Source organism: Zonotrichia albicollis, chromosome 3, assembly GCF_047830755.1.
Source record: "Zonotrichia albicollis isolate bZonAlb1 chromosome 3, bZonAlb1.hap1, whole genome shotgun sequence".
Classification (NCBI taxonomy): Eukaryota; Metazoa; Chordata; class Aves; order Passeriformes; family Passerellidae; genus Zonotrichia; species Zonotrichia albicollis.
The window spans coordinates 4,433,998-4,446,323 of NC_133821.1; the positions used below are offsets into that span (position 1 = coordinate 4,433,998).

General features: G+C 43.1%; 1 protein-coding gene across 1 annotated transcript; it reads left to right on the top strand.

Moving 5' to 3' along the window:
• The first annotated feature begins 5,012 nt into the window (after positions 1 to 5,012).
• LOC113460316 (gallinacin-10-like) lies at positions 5,013 to 5,548 on the top strand. Its single transcript, XM_026798178.2, has 2 exons — positions 5,013 to 5,169; positions 5,409 to 5,548. The coding sequence occupies exons 1-2, from the start codon at positions 5,112 to 5,114 to the stop codon at positions 5,546 to 5,548; spliced, it is 198 nt and encodes a 65-aa protein (XP_026653979.1). The 5' UTR covers positions 5,013 to 5,111.
• Positions 5,549 to 12,326: the final 6,778 nt, after the last annotated feature.

The window sequence follows — 12,326 nt, forward strand, 5'->3', positions numbered from 1 at the left end:
AAAAACCTGTGACAGACTCAGAGAGTCTGACACAGCTGGTTGTGATTTCTCATTAGTTAAAAACAATTCACATGCTGAGCAAACAATTCTCCAAATCCCATTCCAGAGCAGCAAAACAGGGAGAAGCTGGAGCTTCTCAGCTTCCCAGGAGAAGAAATCCTGGTGAAGGGATTTTTCATAAAATATCATGGTGACAAACAAGAATCAGTGAAGTTTCATGATTCTGTTTATGATGATGGCACCAAAGGCAACAGAACTATCAAATACACCACAGGAGTAGACATTTAAATGATGCATAGAGGGAAGCATTTAGACCCTGCTCACTGTCTAATGAAGACACTTATGGTGTTTTAGCTTGTCATCAACTGTACAATAACTCTTAAAATTTAAGGCTTCTTCTGTAGGTTACCATCCACACAGAAGTCTCAGTATTTTTTAGGAAAAACAGCAACACTAGGGCTGTGTGACAGATCAGGGAACTCCTCATCAGGACCAGAGAAGTACCAGTGTGTTCTCCACAGCCTACAGGAGATCCTGTCTTCCTCCTTCCTCTCAAACGCTCCTCATTATTCCTTCTCACTTTCCCCTCCACAGAGGAATTCCCCTTCAGCTGAGAGGCACAGAGGACAGTACATTCTCCCAGCTGGTGTTCAGTGCTGTCATTTGAATTCTGTTTTATTTTGACTCAGTGTCTGGATTGCAGCAGGAGGGCACAAGCAGCTGAGAATGAAGCAGCCAAGGGCAGGTAATGATTGACCAGGCTCCCAGACCTCGGCACAGCAACATCCCTGAACCTGTAATGTACAGGGGCCTCCCCTTGTGCCCTTTCAGTGACTCCAGCCAATGTCTCACACACCAGGATTCATTAACTCATCAACTGTATTTCTCCTCATCTGAAAATTTTAGGATATTTCTTTAATAAGAGACCTTTGTGGTTGTTGCCAAGCGCAGTGAGGACTGATGGAGAAACAGAGGTAAAACCTCTGTTTCTGGTGCCCTGGTTTCTGGTGCACCCATTTAGCCCATGGGAAATGGCACAAACCACTCTAATGGCAAGTGATGTGTAGGAATATTGTGTGTGAAAGCCAAATGCATCCATTAGAGGATGTCCACTGGTAAATTTTCATGGACAAAGCAACCTTGGCCCTCATTTTTCTATTCTCATTGTGCCCTTGTCATAGTAGAGACAATACAAAGCAACACACTCCATTTTCAGAAGGCTTCAAACTGATTTTATTATAGCATGCACGCTTTTTATACATTCTTACAAAACTCATAAGTTTTCATTTTACTCATTGATCAAAAAAAGACAAAGTGGTCATTGGAATAGGCAGTTGCAAGTTTCTCTTCTTTATCCTTCTTTCTTTCTTGGTTTCTACGTCAATGACCTTGGTAGAAAATTCCTTCAGGGGTAAACATGGATCTTCTTCTCAAACTTCTCTCTGGCTCACAGAGTCACTGTAAAAGCTCTTCCGCATGCCCTTAGCAGGATGATATTCAAGGGTAGAAACACGGAATCACAGAATGGTTTGGGCTGGAAGGGATCTTAAAGATAATCCAGTTTCAACCCCCTGCCATGGGCAGGGACACCTTCCATTGCCCCAAGTTCCTCAAAGCCTGATCCAGCCTGATTTTGAACAGTTCCAAGGATGTTCCACTTTCCATTAGAGCAGGCTGTTCCAGGTGGAGCAACCTGGGGTAGTGGAAGGTGTTCCTGTCCATGGCAAAGGTGGAACTGGGTGATTTTTAAGGTCCCTTCCAACCCAGATCTTTTCATGATTCAATAATAATGATTTGTGCTATCATTAGGAAAGCCAGGAGAATACCGGATTATATTTTAACATGCATTTAGTTTTAATGGAACATAAGCACATGATCTCTTAAATAACCCTGTGCCTACGAGATTTTAAGGCATATTTATATTTACAATGGTAAAATGAAGTTTTGCCACCATCCAAATACTTGTACCCTGTTTTAAACAACCTTTCTCAAAAGCATAGTAGTTTTTAGACTTCTTTTCATTTGCCATCAGCTGATGAGTCACACTTAAGAGAAAACACTGAGGCACTCCTCCTATATAACACTCCTCCTATATAACATCATGAATGGTGCTTGCTGTGAATTATTATGGGGGTAGTTGTTACCCAAGGAGATAACATGAGAAGAAAAACCCCTGTTTTGCAGAAGACTGAAAAAATCAGCTTGAAATGCTGTTTGCAAAGGTTTTCCCCACTCAACATTTCAGATTTTCCTTGCAGTATCACCTTTGCAAAGGGGCTGCTGGGGCAAAATTCAGGAACATTGAATTGCAAAATCCCCCCATCTCCCCTTTGCTTAGAGAGCTGGATTTCTCTGGGCTAGGTACTTCCAGCTCCTTGAATTCCCAACTCATGTGTGTGGGAGTTAATGTTCAACAGAGATCTCCAGGACTTCATCCTGGCCCTGGGTGCTGTGGGATAGAGTTCCATGCACACACTTCCATGTTCCAGCCCCAGGTCACTGCTGTGCTGCACGAATTGTTCTGCTCCTTGCCTGTTTTATACGAGTTTTGCCCGGTTTTAAGCAAACCAGTTTGCTCCTGTCTTTGTTTTTGTTAGCACTCAAAGTAATGGAATTTTCCTCTTGCTCTGAGTGACATTTTCAGGTTCCCTGTGCTAGCAGGGCTCAAAGAGTTGGTCCCTTCTACAGAATCATGGAATTGTGGAATCCTGGAAGAGTTTGGGTTGGAAAGGACCTTAAAGCTCATCTCATTTCAATGCCCTGCCATGGGCAGGGACACCTTCCACTGGGCCAGATTGTTCCAAGCCCCATCCTTGGTTGTTTCCAGTGACATCCACCACCTCTCTGGACAATCTATGCCAGGGTTTTGCCACCCTCATTGCAAAAATCTTCCTCCCAGTTTCCTAGAGGGCTGTTCTCCTTCTGCAAAATCTGTTCAGCAAAATCTGAGTGCTGTGGCAATCCATATAAATGAAATCATATAATTTAACTTTAATAATAGTTTGACTCTGCTCCAGAGGAGGGAAAATAAAGTCATGGAAATGAGTGGAGCTTTTTCAAATAACAAAAAGTAATTACAGCCTTCCCCAGTGACACACTCTGATTTTATTTGGGAAAAACACTCCTCCTCCCCAACTTGGATGTCTTATGGATAAGTGCTTCCATTTGCACAACATTCCCACACTGTTCTGTCTGCGTGAAAGACAGGTGAGAGGAATTCACATTTCAAAGGGTCTTGAGAAAAAAAAAAGGTTTTTATTTTTTTGGTTTTTCATGCTGGTTTTGCAGTTCAGGCATTTGCCCCTCTGTATCCCTCTAAAGAGAAAAGAGAGGGGTGGCAAATTAAATTTCTTCTCCATTAGAAATGGGGAAAGCTGAAGAGTTGCTGGCAAAGGAAAAGATCATTTTTAAGGCAAGGGTACAAAAAAAAGAGGGACAGAAAAGGAGCACTTGGTATTTCTTAGTTAATTAAATTTTATGAGTGGAAGAGGGAAATCAGTGTTTATCTTGCTGTTTTTTGCTGCATAAACTTACCTTGTTGCCTCTCTCTCAGCTGCTTGATCTGGCCCATTACTGTGCAAATTAAACATAAACCTCAGTAATGTTTTCATCCTTCAAACAATTCTTGGAACAAAAATGCCATTAACTCTGAGTTAAATATAATGAATGAGGTAATAAGGAAGCAAACCACTGAACCAGAATGTCAGAGGTAGGAACTGCAGAAACACTTGGGCTGTGACAGTGTTTAAGCTGTTTATTAGCCCAGGATTTTCTCCCAGGAAGGAGAACCTTCCTGCATTGATCTCCTTTTAAGAAAATTTACAGCCACAGGGATCATGCTCTGAAGTGAAGCCCCAGAAGATGCTGCCCTTCAAATCATTGTCTCAGACATTATTTTTGTGGAATCAGCACATTCTCCCAACCTTTTAAGGGCAAGAAGAGGGGAAATATTTAGCATTGCATCACAAACTTGTGCATGTATATGAAGTAGTTTATTTCCTTAAAGGAAAATAGATATATTAGTGAGTGATAGAACTCTTAACTCCTGAGGTTTTTAATCTGGACAAATGAACAGAATGAATGCAGAGGTCAGAATTTGTCCCTTAAGGCTGAAGGTAGAGCAGTGGGAATGATGTGGGATGAAATGCCAGGCTGAATGGGGCTTGGAGCAACCTGTTCCAGTGGAAATGTCCCTGCCCATGGCAGGGGTGTTGGAATGAGATGATCTTTAGGTTCCCTTCCAACCCAAACTGTTCTGTGATTCTGTGATACAAGTGAGGAGTGAAGGAGGGGAAGAGCTTTGAGTCAGCCCCCTGCAGTGGATGAGGCTGTCCTGAGACCTGCTTAAAAAGTGACAGAGAACAGTTGCATCACCTCAAGTCTTTCCCAATGCTTTCCTCTGCCTTTGACATCATCCACCTGGCTACAGGGATGGGGAGATGGAGACAAAATGTTACATGAGCTGTCAGCGAGTGACAAACCCAGGGTCAAAGCTGGGTCTCCACTCCAATGGTCAAGCTATATCAGGGAAGGTATAGGTTGGATATTAGGAAGAAATTTTTCACTGAAAGAATAATAAAGTGCTGGAATGCTCTTTCCAGGGAGGTGATAGAATCACCATCTCTGGGTGTGTTTAAAAAAGCCTGGCCATGGCACTTAGTGCTATAGTCTAGTTGAGGTGTTAGGGCATAAGTTGGGCTCGATGATCTTAAAGGTCTCTTCCAACCTCATTATTCTGTGATTCTGTGATTCTGTGACTTCCAAGTCCCCCTGACCCATCCTGGTGCCCGTGTTGGGAAGAGGTTTCCAAAAGCCATGAAAATTGGTGGAGCTCACTCAGGCTTGGCTGATGGTCAGATTATATAACTGACCCATAGGGTGGAAATTCACCCTTGGGGGATTGCAACACATTCACTGCCATCTGTGATAAGGGGTCCAGTCCCTCTCCAGAAAGTTCATGGCAGTTACTCATTGACTTGTCACACTTGCACAACCCCAAGGGCCCTATAAATACTGGGTGTCTGTCCCAGCCTTTGCTCAAGCCAGCTCCAGCCACCATTGGCCTTTCAGGTGCTCTGCAGGATCTCACAATCCACAAGCAGCTGACAGCCATGAAGATCCTCTACCTGCTCTTCGCTGTCTTCCTCCTTCTCTTCCAGGCCACTTCAGGTGAGAAGCAAAACTCCTATAAAGAGCAAAAGGGTTTGTAAGCAGAAGAGTGTTCACAGGGGGGCAAAAAGCCACCATCAGCTGAAAGGCAAAATCTGATGGTGCAGCAGTGGGACCAGGAGCATCTGGGCTCAGGGTGCCCCTCTTGCTAAGAAAAGACAACACATGACATGTTGAGCATTTACCTCTCATCATCTCAGGCAGAAAGCTGAGATTTTAACTCCTGCCACTCCCCACAGGTTCTGCAGACCCTCTTTTTGCTGACACCACCGCGTGCCGGAGCGCACAGGGAAGCTTCTGCCGCGCCGGGGCGTGCCCACCCACCTTCGCTGCCACGGGGACCTGCCACGGGGGGCTGATGAACTGCTGCTCCAAGTAGGTGACAAAACATCTCAGGGGCCTCAGAAGGTCCCCTGTTTTATCCTCTGTTTCTCTGAATAATCAGCAAAACTCCAGGGGGGCTTGCAGGGCAACCCTCGGTGGGGAGGTCCAGAGAGAGGAGGAACACATGTATAATGTTGATGTGTGTTTGGGGAGAAAATTCATTTGAATGAAAATTGTGTATGGGAGAAAGAATTCAGAATTCAGAAAGAATTCAGAATGGTCAAAATGTCCAAGAATTCCAAGTATTTTTCACTTTATTTTGAATCTTTATGGGAAAAGAAAGAATTTTTTTCAAGAAATTATTAGGAAAATGCTTCACAGCATTTATACCCATCAGGGGAAGCTTTTTATCATCCCTCTGGTTTTATTTTAAAATTTACCAAGAAAATGTACATTTAAAGGGGGGAAAGTGTTCACAGAACTTTGCTTCTCAATCTCTCCCCATCTCTCCTTCCTTCCATCACTGCACAACTCTTAGAAAGGTGAAGAGGAGTGAATTTGTCAGTGAGTGGAGACTTAGGTGTGCATTTCACTTTGACCTGGGAAACCACTTTCTAATAATGTCTGGAGTTTCCCTGATAGCCAGATATTTTTTATTTCCTTAAGGTTTTGGACATGCTTTTGGGGAATGCTTTTCAGCTTAAAATAAAACACATTCTCCATCTACTTAATTCTTAGAATAACTTTGTTCCATTAATGGCCACGAGATGATCCCTGCCAGCTGCAGTGACATTCACAACCCCAAATTCAGAGACAGATTAGGAAAGGTTCCATTACCTTTGATGAAGAGGACTGGTGTGATGATAAAATTTATCCCAGCCATGATGTTCAGGCAGATCCCCAGCCACTGATGTGACAGGACAGACCTTGGCTTAAAACAAAGGGAGTGCTCAGATCTGTGATGTCTGAATTTCCCAGAACTCCTTATTGTGTGATTCCATTATTTATAGAATTGCCATGGTTTAAAGGTTCCCAGAAACTGAAGAAATCTGATGAGGTGGTTCTAGAAAAAAAGTTTTATACATTTATTCAGCAAATGGGGATCCTCAGTGGTTTCAGGAAACCCAAGTAATTCCAATAGTAGGGCAGGTTTGTTACCAGGAGAATAAGATGCTAAGGAATAAGATGCTAAGGATGCATTTGGGAATTCAGGGAAGCAAATGGAACAGAAGGAACCTGATATTAGATTAATTTACAAAGCAGTGATGTGATCCCTCAGTTTCTGTGACCACTCATCCTCCTTGAGAAGCAATTTCCACTGATAGCAAATGGACTGGGAGGTGCAGGTGGGAGAACTCCAACATCAAATTTCTGTCAGAACATCTGCTAGACCTGACACAAAGAAAACTGAGCCTAGGAAAGGAACAAGAGCTCTCAAGTCTGGTTTCAGGTGTAATTTTCCTACAGAAATACTCTTTCTTTAAAAATGTACCTGATACTGATGGATGTTAGTGTTCAGGATTAAAGTTCTTATATTGGCAGATTTTCAGCTGAGCTGACCAATACAATAGAAGTTAAAACCAACAGGGTATTCTGAAGTACAATATAAATATTTTTTTCCAGCTCAGGTTGCTTGAAAAGAAATCTTTGAATTTAGACATGAAGGGCTTGATTCAGCAGGATACATTGAGATGTTTAGTGGCATTTGAGATGCCTTGGAATATTTGAATCATATCGATGTATCTGACTGAGTTTATTTTGGTGCAAACTGAATAAAAAATGTCATTGCAAGTGGTCACATAATTAATTTGCCAGTGGCCACAGTTTTATACACTGGTAATCTGCAGACCTGGACACCCAACACATACGGAGATGTAGGTTTCTAAACCTGCAGGCTGGACCCACCCTGTAGGTTCATTTTGAAAGGTAATTAGAAGGTGTTGGGGCTTTTGGGGAATGAACTGAGGTGGAACTGCAGCACAGTAACAAGACCCTTTGTATCCTTGCAGGATTTTGGCAGAATAAGAAGAAAAGGCTTTCCTGGACCAGAGCCCTTGGACCAACAACATTTCCACTGCCTTGAGGATCTGATTTTCATGGATTCCTCCTCTGTCTAAAGCCTCCTGCAAATGAGCTTTAAAAGAAGCTTCCAGAGGGCATGTCCTGTTAGCACACCGCTTCTGGAGATCCGGGTTTTTGCTTGCTGAAGTCACTCCCTTTTTGCTTTTAATACTCAAGCCACTTTGGCTCCTTGGCCACCTATTCCAGCCTACCTCACAGGGGTGTTTGGAGGTTCAATCACTTCAGGTTCATGCAGCTCTTGGAGGATGTGAAGCAATATATATATTATTATTATTTTATTCGCACATGAAAATAAAGGTTTTCTTAAACCAAAACCGTGATCTTTGTTGTTACTCACAGTAATTTCCTCTCTGGTTTTTACCCAAGGCTCAGAGTGATTTTTTAAAGAATTTTTAAATTCTTTAAAAGTATTTTTTTAAAGAAGGGAGTCTGTGCAGTCTCACATATTCCCAAAGGATTTGGAAAAGGGAATGACTAAAGGAGCAACCGGTTTTGGTGATGGTAATAAAAAATGGTAATAAAAGTTAGGATGACTGGAATGAAAGCTGAGTGGGAAGAACAGGCAACTCTTGACACAGAGGATAATTGTATGGTAACCAATAAACACCAGCAGTATTGCAATATGCAATATATATATTTATATATATATAAAAAATATATAAAATATACAATATACAATACATAATATACAATATACAATACATAATATACAATATACAATATATAATATATAATACATAACACGTAACAAATAGCATATAATATATAATAGATGATATATGAGCATAAAAAATACACACACACACACACCCCCCTAAATTTATTGACACAACGATGGGGTCTGAACTATCCCTCCACAGAGAAGGATTTTGGGTGATGTAGAGACTGGGTTTTAAAACATCAGACCTGTTTTCAACAACAGTCACAAAATTCAGTGTTTAAAGAACACACCATAGCAAGGACATCTCACTGCCCACAGCCTGGACATGTCCAACTTACAAAACAGACATTGATGATTTGTTCTACGTCCCTCAAGTTCCTTCTGTATGCTGGTTTTGGCTGGGGTGGATTTAATTTACTTCCCAGTATGGGATGGTTTGGGTTTGTGCTGGGAACGGTGCTGATAATTCAGGGATGTTTTTTGCTATGGCTCTTTTGCTCCTTTCTGCTCCTCACCCCACCAATGAGAGGGCGGGGGATGACAAGGATTTGGGAGGGGACACAGCCAGGACAGCTGGCCCCAGGTGACCCAAGGGATCTTCCAGACCGTGTGGGGTCATGCTCAGCAATAAAACTTGCAGGAAGAACAAGGAAGGAAGAGACACTTGGAGTGATGGAGTTTTTCTTCTCAAGACACTGTTACCTCTGGTGATCCTTGGGGATGGCTGGACACCTGCCTGCCCATGGGAAGTGGTGAATAAATTCCTTGTTCTGCTTTGCCTGCACAGATTTAGTTTTGGCTGTTAATCTGTCTCTATCTCAACCCACAAGTTTTTTCACTTTCATTCTTCTGAATTCCTTCCCATTCCACCAGGGCAGAAGTGAGCAAGAGCTGCCTGAAGCTGAATTTCCGGCTTGGGTAAAACCACAACATCCTGAAGAAAGCCTCTGGTACTAAATCTGGATAAATTCAGAACAGACTGAGCCTCAGATTTCCCTGCTACCCCAATGAAACCCATCTCTGGTGTGTAAATCACAGAGGTATTATTCCAAAATGCATTGTCCCTATTTCTGTCTCTGGATGCTGGACCTTATGTCCATCAAGGTCTGGCATTTCAGCCCAGCAGCCACCTCTCGAAATCTCTAACTGGTCAGAGTGACCCTGAGATACGTCAGAAAGTCTCTTTTCCCAGCCCAGTGCTTGAAGAAGGAGTCAGGGCTCTTCATTTCTCGGTCTCAAGGTTGTTTATTGTTTCTTATCTCTAAAATTCTTTCTCCTGATCTGCCAAGGTCCACTCAGCAAGACAGTCAGAGGCACTCTGCCTGCCCTCAGGGTGGTGTTATCTTTTTATACTAAAAACTATGTGTACATTATTTACAATTACTTCCCAATACCTATCACCTATGTTAGACAGTGAGCTTCTACTCTAAACCAATCCAAAAGTGCCAACATCACAGCAGAAGATGGAGGCCAAGAAGAAGAAGAAGGAGAAAGGCTGGACAAACCCAGATTCTTCCATCTGGCCCCCTGAGTCCCTATTCTAAAATCCCCAAAAATCTATTTTTCACCCCATGATAAGTTCACTATCGTCTACTGAAACTTTCATGGCTTGTAATTCTTCATATAAAGGTTGGTGATTGTTTTTTCCAAGGGTTAAATCAAAGGCACAGGTGTCCTGGACTCTGTGCCAAGGTCTCTGAGCCCCCCTGGGCAGGGGCTCGAATCCTCCAGGACAGCCAGAGGAATTTCCTGGGTTCCGACAGCCACCCTCACTCCAGGCTCATTCTTCCTTTTGTGCCCAATTTCTATGGAGCCCCTTGAGTGCCCATCTCACCTCTGCATCCTCCATGAGCCTGAGTGGAACCTGGGCTTGGCCTCATGTGAGACAGCTCCCACTGCTCTCCTCTGTTGATGGCCCTACAGGGATCTGCTTCTCCCATCCCAGTTCCCCACACTGTTTCTCTCCTGCAGTGACCACTGAGACTTCCCAAGGATTTCCTCATTCCATGTCTATTCAGATCTTGTCTCCTAGGACACCATTGGTGTTTTCCCATGGAGGGCTGTCTGGGCAGCAGCTCAAACCAAACTCTTTGATATCATTCAAGCTATGGGAGACAAGGATTGTTTTGGTTGATATTTCCCTTCCAAAGCTGATGCTGGACCTCATAAAAACTCATCCTTGATGACCTGAAGAACAGATCAGTTTTCAAAATGATGATTGGAACATGGCTTTCCAAAAATCTGCTATCAGTGGCTTATCCCCCTCCCTGCTCTGGTCCATGGCCAGGACACAGACTGGAGGTGGTCCCATGGACAGATACTTCACTAGGACTGGATTTTCCCACTGAAAATCAGTTTTATGCATGAGCAGCCTTTATTGAGTGCTCTGTCAAGGAGAACAAACATTGGGTACCCTCTGCCCACTGCCACCTTCACTGTGGCTGCAAACACTTGTCCCTCTCTCTGTCACTTGTTCCATGCCTGTAACTTCAGGACAGGGGAACTCAACATCACTTCCTGCCTCTGCCTGTTTATTTATCGCTGGAACAGAAGAAATTGTCACTAAATTAATTCTCCCTTTCTGATCAGGCAGATTAACAGCTCATCAGTTGTAATTAAAAGCAGGGAAATTCTTTCAGAGCCAAAGGCATTTGCACTGGTTTCCCCACAGTCCACAATACAGACCACAGGTGGGGATTTCTCAAGGTATAAAGACAAATTTCCCAAGCTCCCTGAAGAACCAGCAAGCCAAACAGATGAATTTTTTCTTTCTGAGTGGCAAAATTATTTTCCTTCAAAAGGACAGGTCCCATACAAAATCCACCACCCATTGCTTGGCTGCCAGGTCAAGTATTATAAGAATATCTCCAACAGAGACCTCAAGATCAACAGCTTCCTGTCAGTCATAGCCTCAATGATTTCTCTGTTCACTGGAGACTGTTGGGATCATCTTTTCCTGGTCCTCAAGAAGAAGAAAGAAGTGGAGCACTGTGTCCAAGATCCCTTTCCCTGGTGCCAAGCAGTCCTCAAGAGGGCTGTTATCACCCCAGGTACATTTATGTTTCCATGGAGGGAGCCTGGACCTGGGGCAGGCACTGCTGCCACTCTCCAGCTGGAGCTGGAGGAGGGAGTTGAGGAGGCTGGAGCCATTCCCCCTTTCCTTCCCTTTCCCTGGCGTTGTTTGCTTCCAAAGAGCATTGACCCATCTGTGACATCATGGCCCAGCAGGGTTTGCTCAGCAGCCTCACTCCCCAAATTAAACATCCCTGCCCCTTGTGCTGTCTGGGACAGGCAGGAGGGGAATTATGCAAGGAATAGAAAAGTACTTTTCTCTTTTCCATTAAATTCTGTTATTTCTACAAGTTTCACACTTTATGGTTTCCTTACAGTTGGCTATGTTTTAAGATCATGGATTCCACTTTTTTTTTTTCTTTCTTTTTGTCTTTCCAGAAGTGAAATTGAGGGTGCAGGTGGATGTGCTATGTGTTGGTGTTCACAGGGGTTCTTGGATGAGGGAAGAGACAAGGATTTGACTCCATGTTTCAGAAGGCTTAATTTATTATTTTATGATATATTTTACATTAAAATTATAGTAAAAGAATAGAAGAAAAGGTTTTCATCAGAAGGCTAGCTTAGAATAGAAAAAAGAATGATAACAAAAGCTTGTGTCTCAGACAGAGTCTGAGCCAGCTGGTCTTTGATTGGCCATTAATTAGAAACAACCACATGAGAGCAATCACTGATGCACCTGTTGCATTCCACAGCAGCAGATAATCATTGTTTACATTTTGTTCCTGAGGCCTCTCAGCTTCTCAGGAGGAAAAAATCCTAAGGAAAGGATTTTTCATAAAAGATGTCTGTGACACTGCTGCCTGTCTGAAACCTTGTGCAGGTGCTCAGAGTGGTTTGGGTTGTGGGGTTTGTCCATGTCCTGGAACACAAATCAGGCATCAGGGAGATGGTCAGTGTTCCCTATGACTCCCTTTAAATAAAATTCCAGGCACACAGGGACACAGAGTGATTTAATATAAATGACTGGCTCCTTGAAACTTCTATATCCAGGAGGGAAATGGAGAAGTGACAGCAATAA

What these genes read in the sequence shown, in the direction of transcription:
- LOC113460316 (XM_026798178.2), top strand. Translation starts at nt 5,112, where the DNA reads ATGAAGATCCTCTACCTGCTCTTCGCTGTCTTCCTCCTTCTCTTCCAG. An exon ending in TCTCTTCCAGGCCACTTCAG is followed by an intron (nt 5,170 to 5,408) that starts GTGAGAAGCAAA and finishes CACTCCCCACAG; the next exon opens with GTTCTGCAGACCCTCTTTTT.